The sequence below is a fragment of the Hyperolius riggenbachi genome, chromosome 2 (genome assembly GCF_040937935.1).
Source record: "Hyperolius riggenbachi isolate aHypRig1 chromosome 2, aHypRig1.pri, whole genome shotgun sequence".
Lineage (NCBI taxonomy): Eukaryota > Metazoa > Chordata > Amphibia > Anura > Hyperoliidae > Hyperolius > Hyperolius riggenbachi.
In genome coordinates this window covers 486,132,262-486,150,726 of record NC_090647.1, presented here as the reverse complement: position 1 = coordinate 486,150,726, position 18,465 = coordinate 486,132,262, and the positions used below count along the sequence as shown (strand labels likewise).

Genomic DNA, 18,465 nt, shown 5'->3' with positions numbered 1-18,465 from the left:
CCGCCTCTGACGGCAGAGCACTGTGAGCCGGGCAGGAGCCGTTTTCATTGGCTCCTGGCCTTGTCATTACTGTAAGCCGTTCCCATTGGCTTACATTGAGTGACAGGGTCAGGAGCCAATGAGAGCGGCTCCTGACCGGTGCACAGTGCTCTGCCGTCATAGACACGGCAGAGAGAACAGCCTGCGCCGGGGACAGAGCGGCGTGATCGGCGGGAGCAACGGATTATTGTGACGATTCGTCGGTATGTGCGTTTTAGCGTACCAGCAGCCTCTGGTCCTTAAGGGGGCAGAGGCTGCTGGTACCAAAGTGGTTATGGTCGTGCCGAGGAACCGAACATCTGGTACCCTAACTACTTCGATTTCGTCTATGATGACTGGGGCGGAGCTTGGAGAGGTGCTTCCTGAAGTCTACAATGAGCTCCTCAGTTTTTGTTGCGTTGAGAATGAGCTTGTTTTCCTTGCACCAACTGCTGATTCTCCCAATCTCGCTATGGTAGGTGTGCTTGCAGTTTCTGTCGATAAGGCCAATGATTATTGTTGTCTGCGAATTTAAAGACCTTAACTGAGGCCCTGGATGAGTTGCAGTTGTTGGTGTACTGTTAGAATAGGAACGGAGACAGTACAAACCTTTGCGCAGCACCTATATTGGTAGTTTTCTCGGTGGGAGGAGCAGTTGCCAAGCTTATCTCGCTGAGTTTTGTTTGAGAGGAACTTCTTGACCCATGCACACAGAGTGGGGTCAACTCTGAGCTGCCTGAGGTTATCAAGCAGGATGACTGAGCAACTGAGCAGATGGTGTTGAAGGCAGAGGTGAAAACCAGGAAAAGATCCTGATGTTTGGAGTCAGGTTTGTCAAGGTGCTCCGTGATGTATGGCAGACTGATGTTTATGGCATCCTCCACGGATCTGTTGGCTCTGTGCGCAAATTGGTGAGGGTCAAGGAGGGCCCTTCAGGTGGGCAAGAACAAGTTGCTCCAGGATGTTTGAGATGACAAGAGTGACGGTGACTGGTCTAAAGTTGTTCAGTTCAGGGTTTCCTGGCTTTTTAGGCACAGGTATGATTGTAGACCTTTTGAGGCAGGAGGGCACCGCGCCCTCCGCAAAGGACCGGTTGTAAATGTGAGGACGGGAGCTAGTTGGTCCCCACAGGTTCTCAGACAGGCCTATTATACACAGTTTGGGCCTGGCTTTGATCCCACTGAAGTAGAAAACTGTTCGCTCTTGTCTGCAACAGTTTTGTTGCCATAAGCGGAACGCACTCTTGTGCAGTCTATCTTTTTCCCAGGGAGCGAATACATTTCCCATATAGCCTATAGTGGAAATGCATCAGCTTTGGGCACCAAACGAAATGGACCACTACGTTGTCTACTCCCGCTGGCCATTGGAGGTTCGGCTCAAGTCCTCCTGATTTGGACGCTGCCATAGGCCTTACTGTTAATTACGGCTATAGCAGTGCAAGGGGAAATTCAGAGAAATCACTGTAATTTGGGTGCCAGTGATAGCCGGGCTACGAATTATGCCACCAGAGGAAGAAGGGGAATAGATTTGTTATATTCGTCTAGATTACCTAGCGCCAGGGAGAGCCGTCTTTCGGCTTCTCCCTGTGCCCAAACCAACACTGACGGGAACATGCGTATGCCAAGTGGGAATCAAGCCTCCTGCTGTCTCGGTTTTCCAGCATCATCCAGGCACCTACATATTATTGAAATCTGCTTCTAATCTTTCACCCACCAGAAGGAGCTCTTCTGTGAAGTTAATGGTTTTTCTGTGCTGAATTGCTGTAGATGCTGTACCTTCATTAGCAGAAAAACTCCCTCTAGTGTCCAAAACATCAGGAGCCGTTTACACTACAGTATATGTGTACTTGTATACTTTCCTAGTGGTTTTGGTCACCCCGAGCTGCTTGGTTACTCCGTTGTACTGGTCCAAGCTCCTATCCCATAGAGCCATATCAATCCCTGCCATGTACTGAGGAGGCCCAAAAGTCCGAAACAGGCTGTCTGCATGTTGGGTTGGTGTGGCTCTGTAAAATTTTAAAGCTATAGGTATGCTATGCACCAGTGGTTCTGGATGCCAGTCTGGCTTCAGCGGCATAAAGAGATAATTCGCATATTTATTAGCTGTGCATTGTGGGTAACCACAGATGTTCACTTAAAGGACAACTGAAGTGAGAGGGATAAGGAGGCTGCCATATTTATTTCCTTTTAAGCAATACCAGTTGCCTGGCTGTCCTGATTCTCTGCCTCTAATTATTATGGCTGAATGTATGAGTCTACTACATTCAGCCATAAACCCTAAACAAGCATGCAACATATCAGGTGTTTCTGACATTTGTCAGATCTGACAAGATTAGCTGCATACTTGTTTTTAGTGTTATTCAAACACTACTGCAGCCAAATAGATCAGCAGGACTGCCAGGCAACTGGTATTATTTTAAAGGAAATAGATATGGCAGCCTCCATATTCTTCTCACTTCAGTTGTCCTTTAACCCCCTTGCCGTACCAATTCTGTCGGCAAGGGGGCGGGGCAGCACTTTTTTGTTAATTATTTTTTTTTTTATTCATGTAGCTAGCCTAGCGCTAGCTACATGATAGCCGCTGACAACGGCATCCTCCTTGCTACTTCGATCACCACCGGCAATCTTTGCAAGCAGGAAATCCCGGGATTTCCTGCTCGGCTTCCCATGGCGACTGGGCAGGATGACGTCATGGACGTCGTGACGTCGGAGGGAATCCCGATCCCCCCCCTCAGCGCTGCCTGGCACTAATTGGCAAGGGGTCTGGAGGGGGGGGGGGGGTGGCGCGGCGAATCGGCGGCGAGCGGGATATGCACGCAGCTAGCAAAGTGCTAGCTGCGTGCAATATAAAAATTGTGAAAATCGGTCCAGCGGGGCCTCAGAAATCCTCCTGCGCAGGTTACCCCGAGCTGAGCTCGGGATAACTGGCAAGGAGGTTAAAACTGAATTATCGCAAGTACCTTCTGCTTTAAGCAGGGAACACACTTGACTGTTTTCGTGCGCGTTTTCTGCACAGAAAAAAATCTCATGTTAATCAATGGGCTAATTCACACTTAATGTTATTCGTGTGCAGAAAAAAAGTGACATTCTGCACTCTGCATATTTTGTCAGTTTTCTCTGTCAATTGCATCAGCTGCCGTGAAAAAACGCAGGGACGGATCAAGACCAAGTTGCGCCTGGGGCAAGGTCAGGTTTTGGCGCCTAAAGGTCAGGTTTTGGCACCTAAACTGCCATTCATTTTGCCGCCTTTTTAAGAATTCAACAAACTGCGCCTGGGGCAAGATACCCGCTTGCCCCCCCCCCCCCCTAGATCCGTCCCTGAAAAAACGTGCATGTTTTCCTGCATAGAAAAACACTTGGTGTGCAGAAAAAGTACTCAGAAAAACGCGTGCAGAAAACTGAAAGACAAGTATGTTCCCTGCCTCAAGAAGGGAACTCGCACTAAGCATTGCTTTTTAGTAGGAGTTTTTTTGTTTATTTTTTTTTTAAGAAAACCTGTAATGACAAAGTTCCCTTGGGGGGTACTCACCTCGGTTAGGGGGAAGCCTCCGGATACTATCGAGGCTTCCCCCGTCGTCCTGTGTCCCACGGTGGTCTCGCTCTGGCCCTCCGAATAGCGGGGATGTAAATATTTACCTTCCAGCGCAGGCGCAGTATTGGCTCTCCGCTCGGAGATAGGCGGAAATAGCCAATCGCTGTTGGTCCGCTCTACTGCGCAGGCACAAGTCGCCTGTGTAGTAGAGCGGATCCTACAGAGATTGGTTATTTCCATGTATTTCCACGCTGAGAGCCGCAACAGCGCCTCCGCTGAAGCCAGGGAAGGTAAATATATGAAGCCATGTATGTTGGGCCAGGATTGGGGGACGCTTTAGGGGAGCCAGCGCTGGATTGCCTGCAGCTACAGCAGAGGGGGAAGCCTCATTGGGACCCTGAGGCTTCCCCCTACCGAGGGGAGTACCCCATACCCCCCCCCCCCTCCCCCCAAGGGAATTTTTTGTTTTTTCTTTTTATTACAGTCTCTTTAACGTTCTCCAGGGGAACAGGGTGCTGCATTATTTAGATAGTAAGCTTGCAAGGGCAGGGCTCTCTCCCCTTTTTGTGTCCTGGAAATCATTATACATTTTATTCATCATGTTACTTTTATCACGGTCATTACCAATTCTGTATTTTGTTTAGTTTTTGTATTTTGGCACTGGTTGTGTATTTCGTATATTGCTATACACCACACCATTGTCTGTATTATGTGCCCCATGTTCGTTTATTACTTTGTACAGCGCCACGGAATATGTTGGCGCTTTATAAATCAATACTATAGTCCCAGTACAGGAACCTATAGAGCTCTTCCTTTTAAAACTAAAGTATAACATACATTTATAAGTTACTGCTATGAAAATTGCTCTGAAATTTGCTATTTTATGTTCTAAATGTTAACATATCAAGCAGCATTACATGGGGGTAGTGTTGTTTTTTAACCCAGCAGTGTTTACATTTGTTGCATATGCCATATTCAGGTTTCCATTAGACTTGAGCACAGCACTTCTCTGCTCTGTGTTTCTATTTTGTAGAGGATAATGTAGACGTAACCTGTCTATGACCTCTTTTTGTAGAGATGGTGGAGCAGAAGGCCTTGAAGAAAGAACATTGCTGGGTTTTTATCTGCAGAAATGTAAACACAAAACCTCCGTTTTTATTTTTCAGAAAAAAGCAGAGGAGGCGCATAAGGTTTTAGAAGGTCTAGGCCCGAAAGTGGAACTGGTAAGTGGATTATATTCGTCAGCAGAGTTGTTTATCATCAATTTGAGACCTGCATAGCTCTTAATGGTGAAAGGTCTCCGACTTTTGTGGAATCGCATGCTGCTTGGCTGTCTTTCGATGGATTAAGTAGAAAAAGCCTCTCTAAAATGCCCATGACCCCCCCCCCCAGTTAAATTCCGACAGAACGGACAGGTTTTGGGCCAGTCCATCTTCTCATGGGGGATTCTCAGGGTTTTCTTTGCAACTGCTGTTCAGGAAATGCTGTTGAATACAAAGTCTGACAAAATAGTGTGCAAGTGAGTAGGGAGGCTGGCTGGTATCTTACTATTTTGGCAGTTAAACTGTTGTTCAGGAAATGCTGTTGAGAACAAAGAAAACCATAATTCCCCATGAGAAGATGGACTGGCCCAAAACCTGTCCGTTCAGTCTGCCTACTTTTTTCGCGATAATGGTCCTTTACGGCAGCCAAGCACTGGGCGATTGCCACTAGAAAGACCAACAGATAGATCCCTCTCTGATCAAATCTGATCAGAGAGGGGCGGAACAGGTGAGATTATTGCTGTGTCGGTCATCATCGAACCTAACCGAATCTAACAAAGCATCTCCAACCTGCCGACGATCTAGCAAAATTTTCCGCCTGGACAGATCGACGGAATTGATTGATTTTGGATGGAAATTCATCGATGGGTCAGCGTTTGTGTTATCTATTTCACAACAGATTCAATCACGGTGATCGAATTTTCTGTCTGTCTGCGGGAAATAGAGTTAGTGTATAGGCACCTTTAGACAGAAAGTATAAGACTTTACCTTGCGTAGAACTGAGTTAAAGAAGAACTACAGTTAATGCAACTGTATTCCTCCATTATAACTGTAATTTATACTTGTTGAAGGGAATTAAAGCCATCAAAGAAAAACATAGGCCCAGTGCACACCAAGCGGATTTGGATGTGATCCACCGGCCGCATCCGCCTGTAAATCCGCTTGGCTAATGTATTTCAATGGGCTGGTGCAAACCGGCGGTTTGAGGTTTGTAGCAAACCGCAAACGTGCCTCCTGCTGCACGTTTGCGGTTTGCTAAAAACCTCAAACAGCCGGTGTGCACCAGCCTATTGAAATACATTAGCCAAGCGGATTTACAGGCGGATGCGGCTGGTGGATCGCATTCAAATCCGCTCGGTGTGCACTGGGCCAAATCTCTGAAATCCGCACCAAAAAACGCTAGTTTTGTGGATCTGCTAGCGGTTTTGGTGTGCACTGGGCCATACTCCTCTAAAGTCTTCCTTTGCTGTGCACGGCAAAGCTGAACACCAGAGAAGGTACCATATTTCCTGAGTCAGATGTGCTTAGCATCCCTACCTCAGGGCCCTTACGCACCAAAATGCGTTTTGCGGGTCGTTTTAGTTTTTTTGACTTAGATAAAATTGCGGCAATATTGCTAAGTTGATGATTTTTAGAAAAATCACGGTTGCGGCAATTTTACTGCGACCCACTAAACGCTTTTTGGAGTGTCAGGGCCCTCTCTCCTTTCAGCTGGTGGGTGGGTAAATCAGGTGTGGCCCCATAGTAGGAATAGCAACAAATTCCTGACAAAATTTCCTGGAGCTCCCTGTATTACCAGACATAGGAAACTATGGGCCTGATGCTCCAAAGGCTGGCAGTTTTGGTCTCATGCATGGTTTTCCATGCCTAAGTTATGTTTTTAGCCTGGTGAGCGGCTCAGCAGATGGCAGCACTATGACGGTTTCCAATAGATTTCATGGTGAAATCTGGCTGCAGTGTGTGAGCAGGCAACTGATCCCTCTATAAGAGTGGATCTATCTGATGGTTGATCTGGTGGCCATCGTCCAATGTATGACCAACATAACTGTTAACCACACAGCAACTGGCTGATCGCAATCTTTATAAATCGATTCCCAAGACAGCATCTTAGCAGCCTAGCTGACTCCCTTTTATTGTCAGCCCATCTCAAGGCCCGTAGAGTCATGATTACTGTGGGCCTGAACGATTGTTGGTGAGCTTTTTGGGTGACAGGTTCAAGAACGATTTATGCATAGACACATTTGGACGCCACAGTCGAGCTTGTGGAGAGAGTTGAAGGTAACCAAGGTGTACCAAAAATATTGGTTTAGTGATGTACTGAGACCACATTTTGCCCCAATCACTAGAAATTGTCTTGGGCTGGTAAAATCTAGCTTCTGTTCTTGGCTTTACTTGCTGCATGATTCCCACTCCTGCATGCCAGCACATATCCAGTGAGCACACACGTTAAATGTGACTGTCCAGCAATACCAGGCTGTCAACTTCCATATGTTCCTCTTGTAACACGAGGCTTTGTGTCGGTAACATTTGAAGATTCATCATAGTGCATCTCAGCCTGGAGAAGATTAAAGACCACTACATATGTTGTGTAAAACCCTTATTTGCTCTGAAACAGTAACGTTAACACTTGCCATGTAGGTTACATAAATATTTTTTCAGGATGTTTTCATAAAATAATCTGTGTAGGAAAAGTCAATGGACCAATTTTGTACAAAATGTAAGAAGCACCAGAAGTACTTTCAAAATGTAAGAAGTACCAGGGTATGGTGGAAAATTACACTTGATCAGCTTACATAACTAAAATGTGTGTAGCCACCTGAAGGCAGATCATTGTTATGCGTTTTAAGGTCCACAAGTGGTTAAGGTCAAACACATGCTTTTAAGACGTGTTCAAATGTCATCCCTTTATACTGGATTTGTCATCTTTTATGACCGATTCAAAAGGCTACGCACACAGAAGAAACATTACTGTAAACACTGTAATAGTAATCCACATGCTACAAGAACAGCAAGGGTCTGACGTGGAGAACTCCTGCTGCTCAAGTAATGTCTTCTAGTCAATAACATATTTAACACATTATGAACTTTGTGTTGCAATGCTCTGGATTTCATCCAAGCCTTGTATATTAACTGCATTTAGCTCTTGACAGCTTTACTGTTAATGTAAAAGAAAATTCAACTTTTTTTTTTTTTTTTTTTTTTTTTTAAGCGAGTAGGAGAAGAAAAGCACAAATGTCAGCAGTAAATAAAAATGAGATATGCTCAACTTAACTCGCAAGTACCTATTGCAGAAAGTCCAACATTTGGATTGTCCTTTTAGTTCTGTGCAATCTGTGCAATAGTCTTCTTGTGCAGCTGTGGAAGAGTGCTATGGCTTGCGCAGATCTAAAGGCTCATACACATGTCCATAGCAAGGAAATGAACAGCGCTACTTAAACAGGCAAGTGCCTACCTGCAAAAGAGTGCAAGCCCCACTTGTGGGATATAATACACACCGAGCATACACATGACCTGTCTACCACTGGAGGAGGATGTTAGTTTCCTGTAACAGCTTGCATGCAAGCTATTAAAGGGAAGGTTCAGGGAGGGTGGGGAAAAAAATAAAAATCAATTTCCGCTTACCTGGGGCTTCCTCCAGCCCGTGGCAGGCAGGAGGTGCCCTCGCCGCCGCTCCGCAGGCTCCCGGTGGTCTCCGGTGGCCGACCCGACCTGGCCAGGCCGGCTGCCAGGTCGGGCTCTTCTGCGCTCCAAGTCCTTGTACTTCTGCGTCCCACGCCGGCGCTCTGACGTCATCGGACGTCCGCCGGGCTGTACGCAGTAGTTCTACGCATGCGCATTTGCTGGAGTTCACATGGAATTTGTTGAAAATTGCATGCAACTTGTGATTGGACAAGTGAAATTCAGTTGCTGTTGATTTGGCTTTGCCCAGTTTCAAGCTACATACAAATTGCAATAACATTTGCATCAACTCGGAGAACGTGAATCTCTTTATCTTTTAATAACGATCTTCATGGGTGACTTTTAAACCACGATTATGATGCAGTCATACTGCTCAACTCTTTGGTGAGCCAGTCCTATAATGTCTTCTGGAGACATCACAGCGTTAAACAATGGTGCACAACATTGTGATGCAACAATAAACAATGGTACACAGATTGCAAGATGGGGATAAATATAAAATACAGTCAACATGGTGGGGGAGAAGAGTACACTGCGAGGAGGGCCCTTCCAGATAGCACATTTTGAGAGGGGGGGGGGGGGTTAAATCCAAGGAAGGTAATTGGAGCAATGAAGATGGCAGATAAGCGATGAACAGATGACAGCTGGATAGTGTTTTGGTTCCGGGCTCTGCCTTTGACATGGGAGACCAGAGTTTAAATCCTGGCTAGGGTCCGTACCTATTCAGTAAGCGGTCTTTGGGCAAGACTTCCTAACTCTGCAGGTTGGCCCTTTGAGCGCACCTTTAGTGTCTGAGTGCTTTGAGTACACAGGAGAAAAGCGCTAAACAAATGTTAGGATTTTTAGGATTAGAATCTTGGTCTGCTTGAATGAGTTGAAGGTGGGGGCAAGACTAATGGGGGAGAAGGGCTCTGGAGAAGTCCTGCAGCCTCACAAGGGAGCAAGGGTGGATATCCATAGAGTGTTGGGGGAGCAGAGAGCTGGTTTGGGAAGTATCTCTGGACAAGATCCAGGATGTATGAAGAAGAGGTATGTCAGACAGAGCAGTTTAACTTTCATTCTAAAGGGGGGCTCATCATTTGCCTGGTTAAGTCGCCACTTTACAAACCACATATGAAATACATTCTTGTTCATTTATTTTTTCCCATCTGATGGTATTTCTTTTTTTCCCTTGTGCAGCCACTTTACAACCAGCCCTCAGACACGAAGGTTTATCATGAAAACATCAAGACGTGAGTATTCTTCAGTCATACCCACACAATGCGGAGGCTGTAATTACCAGCAAGTAATATGGGCAGGGGGAACACAATCGAGGAGGTTGCTTTAATGCGGGATAATGTTACATACTATCTCCTGGCAGAGAAAAGCTCACTAGTCATTGGCTGAAGGTTCTGTAGAAATGAGAAGTGTGGAAAGCTCATGCTCTGTGGGTGCTATACCTGCCTTCTATCAGACATCCATGGGTGGCTGCGTCCGTTGCGCGCTCCTCTCAGCCAAAAATGCTGCAATGCAGATACTCGATACAACAGCCTCCCATTATTTCTCACTTACCCCATCTGCATACTGTTCAGTGTCTGTTCCCTGTGTTCCCTGATACTAAGCCCTGCCTTTCCTGAATCTCTTCTGTCTAAAAGCTCTTGCCGCTTCTAAGCACTGACTTCCGCAGTAGATGTAACATGTCTAGTCTTTTGGCATCATGCAATTGCAGTTACGGCATACTAGAATAATTTATTGTGACATTTTATCCTGCAGTACATTTAAAGTGACTTTCCAGTTTGAGATCATTGTAGTTCTCATATGTATTGTCTGATCAGTGTTATAACTCTTTTTTTTTTTTTTTTTTTTTTTTGTCTGCTCCTCACTCAAGCAATGTTTAAGGCTGCATTCACATTATGTGCACACAAAATGTTGCCTATATTGTTCAACAGGCAAAATGCCAAAAATGATCATATGTTCTAATTTGAAATGTATTTTGTATTACCAATGCTGTGTCTGTTGCACGTTTGTAGACACCCCATGACGTTTGTGTGCATTGTGTAGTAATGGCCACACCTATGCTGCTAGTGTTATAACCGACACGTACATTTGCCTTAAAGGACCACTACCGCGGAAAAAGTAGGCAGTTAAAATCTTACAGAACCGGCAGATTTTGAGCCAGTCCATCTCATCATGGGGGATTCTCAGGGTTTTCTTTGTTTTCAACTGCATTTCCTGAACAGCAATTGCAAAGTCTAGCTGACAAAATAGTGTGCAGGGAGGCTGGATGGTATCTTATTATTTTGGCAGTTAAAATGCTGCTCTGGAAATGCTGTTGAAAACAAAGAAAACCCTGAGAATCCCCTATGAGGAGATGGACTGGCCCAAAACCTGTCGAATTTTAACAGCCTACTTTTTTGCGATAGTGAACATAGCCTTAAAGTGAACCTGAGGTAAGGGGTTATATAGAGGCTTCCATATTTATGTCCTTTAAAGCAATAACAGCTGCCTGGCTGTCCTGCTGATCCACTGCCTCATAGACGCTGAACAAGCGTATGCAGATCAGGTGGCTTTGACATTCTTGTCAGAATTGACAAAATTAGCTGCATGCTTGTTACTGGTGTACTTCAGACACTACTGCAGCCAAATTGATCAACAGGGCTGCCAGGCAACTGGTATTGTTTAAAAGGAAATAAACATGGCAGCCTCCATATCACTCTCACCTCAGGTTCACTTTAAGTATTTATTTTTGCTTTACTTTTCAAAGGCGGAGGTAACAGATTAATGTGATCGCTCACTATGGATTACAAACGAGGGTAAAACCTGTTAGGCATAGAATTACAATAACTGGTAATTGTATGCAATACTTTGTAGGTATCAAATATCTAATCTAGTGTGCATCTTCCACCCCTCCCCCATGCTTATAAACAAATAACATCTCAGGTTTTTGCATGCTGTGCTGCCATTTGTGTTTGGTTAAGGATCATTTACTCTTCCCGCAAAAAATGTGTAAATATTTATTGCTTTCTGACTGCTGTCTGAAGTATACATCCTGTAGCAGCTCTCTGCCTGAGCTCTCTATTCTTTCATAGTGAAATTGGAGCACAGAATCGCAGGCAGGGAAAGTTAGGTGTTCACCATAGCAACCCAGCAGATGTTCACAAACCTCAGTAATTGCACAGTTCACAACTTAAAGGGAACCTTAACTGAGAGGGATATGGATGTTTCCTTTGAAACCATACCAGTTGTCTGACAGTCCTGCTGATCTTTGGCTGCAGTAGTGGCTGAATCACACACCTGAAACAAGCATGCAGCTAATCCAGTCTGACTTCAGTCAGAGCACCTGATCTGCATGCTTGTTCAAGGGGCTGTGGCTGAAAGTATTAGAGACACAGGGTCAGCAGGAGAGTCAGGCAACTGGTACTATTTTAAAAGGAAAAATCCATATCCTTCTCCGTTTAGGTTCCCTTTAAAGGGAAAACGTATGCATTCAACTTTATAAGGTGACTTTTATTCCCACCCCAGTCCCGTCCCGTCCCGTTTGAAGTAGAACTACTATAATACAAGATGTAGATATCCAATTAGACAGTAATACTAGTGTGGCTAGGACCTCCAGGTAACTTGTATTGTGTAGGCTGGGTTCACACATACACCTGAAGAAACGTGTACAGCTCCAGTCCTGTTAAGGGCATGTTTCCACTGCACGCAGATTCTGGATGCAGAAAACTGACTCCAATGAATACCTATGGGAAATCTGCATCAGAAAAATCGCATTTAGTGGAAACGGGCCCATATTAATTGGAGTCAGTTTTTCTGCATCCAGAATCTGCGTGTAGTGGAATCAGATCCTGTCCTGTCAAGTAAATTTTTATCACTTTGCATCAGTTGTGTACCAGTTTTAATGGATAGGAATGAAAGGAGAGGATGGAAGGATTCATTCTCGTCTTGCAATGCTTTGTGCTGCAATTAACGCCGTTACTTCTAGTTTCAAAGATTTTTTTTTTTTTTTTTTATTAAAGATGTCTTAGTATATAAACAGTAAAGACAATTTTTTTCACACCAAAGTATATAAGGGTGCATTACAACTCCTCATATAACATAAGACAATTGTAATTGCTACATATTAAAGTTGAGATTAATAAAAATGTTGTAAATAGCCTCAAATTACTGAACTCCATGTTACTTCTGTGAAAATGCATGGTAATACTTCTTTGAAAATATATGGCGTGAATTCCTGCTGTTTATTCCTACTAACTACCACTGTATATGGTATCCAGTACATTTAGTTTCAGGTCTGGAAAAATGCTGCAGGTTGAGACTTTCTGTCCCATTAAAGGGACTCCGAGCACCTCTCATTGGCATGCCTTTAAGCCAGACAACTTCCAACAAAGTCGTTCTATGACCCCTCTGGAGGAGCCTCTTTCAATGACCATGCGTGTCACTTCCTCTTCCTGCTTTATTCAGTGATGCTCTTCTCTAACAGAGAAGACAGTGGTGACCTTGGAAGTTATAAGATAGCCAAGATGGCAGCCGCGATTTTTAAATTGAAATCGAATGAAAACTATTTGGTGTAGAATGGCGATTCAAGCATCAAATGAGAGGAGAGCACAAGCTACAAAAAGGTATGCATCTTTAAGTACTATGCAGTACTGGCCGGAGTCTTAAAGGCATGCCCATGAGAGGTGCTCGGAGTCCCTTTAATGGAATGGATTAAACAGAACGGCAATGTGTGAACAGTTCAATGCCATAACATGGGATGCGGTTTTCTTTCCATTTATCTGTCTCTGTACAGTCTGGAAAACTGTACCTTTTTATTAAGCATTTTTGAACCAGCCCTTAAAAGGAAATATGTATGTCACACTCCATATCCCTCTCCGTTCGAGTGTCCTTTATAAGTACCAGTGAGATAAACTGAGAATGGAAAATTTCTGGTATCTTTTACACAAACCCATATACTGTTGCTTTCATGGGGTTTTCTATAAAAAAAAAAAAAAAAGCAGCTGAGGATTAGAGGGAACCAAGCACCACTTTTTTTGCCTGGTTTCTAGCCCTCAGGATAAGTAGCGAGGTGCAGGTGCCCTCAGGGAGGAAAGCTAGGTTTAGGTGCCCTCAGTATAGGTAGCAAGGAGTAGTTGCCCTCAGGATATGTAGCAAGGTGTAGGTGTCCTCAGGATATGTAGCAAGGTGTAGGTGTCCTCAGGATAAGTAGCGAGTTGTAGGTGCCCACAGAATAGATAGCCAGGAGTAGGAGCCCCCAGTAGCATGTGCTGGCGGTGGGTCACTCACCAGCTCCATGCTTTCCAGCGCTATCTCCCTCCCTGCTTCTCTTCCTCTGCTACTTGTCTATTTAGAGCAGGGCTACAAGAAAATGGCCGCTGTTTTCTGCATTTGTGGACATTGCAGGCCATTTTCTTGAAGCCCTGCTCTAAATAGACAAGGCGGATCTCGGAAGTGAGGAGGGGATAAAGCAGGGAGATGAGGCGACACATAGCCGGGGCTGCCGCGACACATAAATGTGTCGCGGCACACCGGTTGGGAATCGCTGATCTACACACCCCCCCTGCTGATCAAAATCTTTTTGTGTTCTCTATGCTAATGTGTGCAATAAATTAATAATTAGTCCTTATCTGCCTGAACCCTCTGCCCCCGGCAGGCAATGGAGGTAGTAGAAAATAGGGTAATACACACCTGTGCTAAACCTTTAAAAGTAAAACTAAAGGTGCGTGCACACGCTCTACGGCCGCCAATGATTGGTCCGTCAGACCCCCTGCTGGGCAGAATTTCAGCCGACAGTAGTGCGTGTGTACGCACTGTCAGCGGACTGATGAGGCTTTTTCTGAATCTACTCAGCAGATCGAACAGCATTATCAGTCTGCCTAACAGACTGTACACACACACACTACTGTCGCTGGAACGCCCACCCAGTGGGAGGGTCCGGCGGACCCTTCGTTTCCGGCGGAAGTGCATGTGTACGCACCTTAAGAGGTGAAATTGTTGGCATGCATTTTTAATGTGCGAAGGAGATGCACTGGATACTAAAAATGGTGCCTAGTTCACTTTAATGACTTGTGTGGTGATGGCATACTTTATATAGAAGTTCGCTCTCACTGCTGTATGTTACCAGCTGCCAAAAAGTAAAAGGAATGAAGGATTTCAACTCTTGGTTACAATTTCAAAAATGGCTCCTATTGGGTGGATTCATTCAGCGCGTTGGGATTACGTGAGGAATGAAAACGGTGATCACTTTTTCCTTTTGTTGCTTTGTGCCTGCGATTAGACACAGATGTTCCACTTGAAGTCTTACTACTTCTCCTCTCCTTTACAGAAACCAGGTTATGAGGAAGAAACTTATTTTATTTTTCAAGAGACGGAACCATGCTAGAAAACAAAGGGTTTGTATACCTCATTAAATTGTATAGAGAACAGTGCCATTTTCACTTTTTAAGGGTATTTTTTCCCCCTAGTTTTGTGGATCATAAGGTTTGGGAATTGTCATATCTGAGCCTTCTGCTGTCTTACAGGAACAGAATATTTGTCAGCGTTATGACCAGCTAATGGAAGCCTGGGAGAAAAAGGTGGACAGGATAGAAAACAATCCTCGAAGGAAAGCAAAAGAAAGCAAGACTCGGGAATACTACGAGAAACAGTTCCCAGAAATCCGGAAGCAGAGGGAACAGCAGGAGAGGTTTCAGAGGTACGTTCACACACACTGCCCGAGTAGACAGCACATTCAATTGTTTTCATCCTTTTCTGCATTGATAGGGGATCTCCGGTTAATAAACGCACCCAGAAGGAGAAAGATTAGCACTTTTGTTCAGTGTCAGTGCCGGACAGGTTCATAGAAGTTGGGATCTTGTGGTTCTCTCGCACAGAGCTCCAACTATGACACTTCATCACAGAGATACTCACTGAAGCTTCTGCTTCCATAATCTTGTCCCACCACAGGGAGGATAGGTTTGGGGCCAGGTGCAGACGTTGTAGTTGGCATCTTTGTGGTGGAGCACTAGGCTCTAACATGTAGTTACAGTTGTGTTCAAAATTATTCAACCCCCACTGAAATTGAGTGTTTTGGCCAGTTTGACATTGATTTTGATCATTTCAGTCATCTTGTTTACAATTAAATCAGAGGCACTTGTAAGTCAGACAAATATAACGTAACATTTATAATGAAATAACCACAAATGTCTTTTCTGTGCTCACATCATTATCAGTTTTATTCAACCCCCAAGTTAAATTCATTCTTAGTACTTAGTACAACATCCTTTTCCAGTTAAAGTTTTGGGATAGTGTTCTGTGGACTGATGAAACAAAATTAGAACTGTTTGGGCCCATGGATCAACGCTATGTTTGGAGGAGGAAAAACAAGGCCTATGAAGAAATGAACACCTTGCCTACTGTGAAGCATGGCGGGGGGTCAATAATGCTTTGGGGCTGTTTTGCTTCTGCAGGTACAGGGTAGCTTCAGCGTGTGCAAGGTACCATGAATTCTCTTCAGTACCAGGAGATATTGGATGAAAATGTGATGCAGTCCGTCACAAACCTGAGGCTTGGGAGACGTTGGACCTTTCAACAGGACAATGATCCCAAGCATACCTCCAAGTCCACTAGAGCATGGCTGCAGATTAAAGGCTGGAACATTTTGGAGTGGCCATCGCAGTCACCAGACTTAAATCCGATTGAGAACCTCTGGTGGGACGTAAAGAAAGCAGTTGCAGCGCGCAAGCCTAAGAATGTGACTGAACTGGAGGATTTTGCCCATGAAGAATGGGCTTAGATACCTGTAGATCGCTGCAAGACACTTGTGTCAAGCTATGCTTCACGTTTAAAAGCTGTTATAACTAGAAAAGGATGTTGTACTAAGTACTAAGAATGAATGTCACTTGGGGGTTGAATATAACTGATAATGATGTGAGCACAGAAAAGACGTGTGGTTATTTCATTATAAATGTTATGTTATATTTGACTTACAAGTGCCTCTTTGATTTTATTGTAAACAAGTTGATTGAAATGATCAAAATCAATGTCAAACTGTCCAAAACACTCCATTTCAGTGGGGGTTGAATAATTTTGAATACAACTGTATCTCATGAGGTGAATGCTGTTGTGGAGCTGTCAGTGGATGTGAGTGTAGGTTTCTCTTCCTGGTGGCCTGTTTTAACATTTCCCAAAGCTCCCCAATAATTGAATTAAGAAATTGTTTAAATGTAGAAATGAATAGGAAGAATAGAGCTATCTTTGGATTTTTTCTTTTGTTTTCCTTTTGCGAACACTTGTAAGTAATTTGACTGATAAAGTCCTTACCCATGTTCACTTACCACATATTGGCTGTATGCTTGATGCAACATGGCCAAAATCCACCAAGAGAGATAGATGTCTGTTTCCATTCAAGATGGGAACAGCTTAAAAAAACTTCACTAGAAAATAACCATGCAGCTTAAAGCAGAGGTCTCCCCGGCCACCACTCACATCTAGTGTATACAGTGGGGAGGAGGTATACCTTTCTTTCCTTGGATTGGCCAGCTACCAATACATGAAGCTTTTGTAACATTGTGACTTTACGTGACCACTAACAGACCGGAAACTGTTCTGCTATATTAAAATAGGCTCTGCTGCTGTGGAAGACGCATTGCAGCAATGGGTTTTGCACTTAGACAGCTTTGCAGTTTTTGTGCTTAAAACCTGTTTTTCTTTTTTTCTTTTTTTTTTTTTTATTTACTACTTCATACTTTAGACTACACCAGTGTTGTTTAGCTGGAATGGATAGGTCCTGTTAGTGGTGTGTAAAGTTAGTTTAATTTTTTTTGGACATATAACGACATATAACATTTGGTGCTATTATGTTTTTTTTGTTTTTTAATTGGGAATATATTAAAGTATCCTTAAATCGGGGGGTAAAAAATGACTAAATGAATTCTCAATATCCTCAGTGTCCTTCCCGGTCCTCCTCTCCATAGCCTCCCAAGTGGATCATTCCTAATTCATCCAAGCATTGCAGAGCGATTTTCAACTGCACATGTGCAGTGAAAGAAGACGCTCATGGCCAAATGCTTACTTTAGCTGTGCATGCGCTGTTCTGAACTCCTACCTGCACGGCCTCGCTTATGGGAACTTTCAGAAAAGTGTTCAACGGAGGAATCCAGTCAATTACTTAGGGGACCGGACCTGCGGACAATGATCACCATCTGGACACTCAATTCCCCCCCCTCCCCCCCTCCGATTCAGGGGTACTTTAAATGTTACAGTATACCTGACACCAATGAAACACAAAGATTTATACTTACCTGGGGCTTTCCCCAGCCCTCTGTAGTCAGTGGACTCCCTCTGTATCTGTCTAGTCCTATCTGTTCTCCTGCAGTCAGCTTAGGTAAGGTTTCACTGAGCTAGTCGAGGACTACTGCGCATGACCTCTGTCATGCTCCTATTGCCCGGAAGTGTTCTGTGCCGGGGCAGTTACAAGCCTTAACTAACTGCACCCTCAGGCACCCTCCCTCTGATGACCGCGCAGCCAGGGCAACTACCAAGGCTGACAGCGGGAGAACAAAGGGGATCGTCTATATGGGGCTGGAGGAAGCCCCAGCTAAGTATAAATCCTTGTGTTGCATTGGTTTCAGGTTTACTTTAGAAAAAAGAACAAAAAGAAAATGTTAGATTTGTTTGGAGTTGCATTTGCTGGTTTGAATTTAAAGGGACACTGTAAGGGGGTCGGGGGAAAATGAGTTGAAGTTACCCAGGGCTTCTAATGGTCTCCCACAGGCATCCTGTGCCCGCGCAGCCACTCCCCAATGCTCCGGCCCCGCCTCTGGTTCATTTCTGTTATTACAGACTTTAAAGTCTGAAAACCACTGCGCTTGCGTTGCCGTGTCCTCACTCCCGCTGATGGCACCAGGAGCATACTGCGCAGGTCCAGTATGGTCTGCGCCGTGCGCTCCTGGTGACATCAGCGGGAGCGAGGACACGGCAACGCAGGCGCAGTGGTTTTCAGACTTTAAAGTCTGAAATTCCAGAAGTGAACCGGAGGCAGGGCCGGAGCATCGGTGAGTGGCTGCATGGCCACAGGATGCTTGCGGGGGACCATTAGAAGCCCCGGGTAACTTCAACTCATTTTCCCCCGACCCCCCTACAGTGTCCCTTTAAGTGAAGGAAGGGCCTTGTTTTTTATGTCTGTCACAGGGTGAGAAGTAAAGTGAAATATACCGTATTCAGTGGAGACGCAAGACTG

General features: G+C 44.6%; 1 protein-coding gene across 11 annotated transcripts in view; it reads left to right on the top strand.

Moving 5' to 3' along the window:
- Window positions 1–18,465, top strand: part of NCOR1 (nuclear receptor corepressor 1) — a 262,192-nt gene that overhangs the window by 97,893 nt on the left and 145,834 nt on the right. For all 11 annotated transcript variants that reach the window (XM_068270355.1, XM_068270349.1, XM_068270351.1 and 8 more), the window contains exons 7-10: window positions 4,716–4,772; window positions 9,450–9,502; window positions 14,572–14,638; window positions 14,768–14,940. In XM_068270355.1, the coding sequence (XP_068126456.1) occupies window positions 4,716–4,772; window positions 9,450–9,502; window positions 14,572–14,638; window positions 14,768–14,940 (350 nt within the window). The remainder of the gene's footprint in view (window positions 1–4,715; window positions 4,773–9,449; window positions 9,503–14,571; window positions 14,639–14,767; window positions 14,941–18,465) is intronic.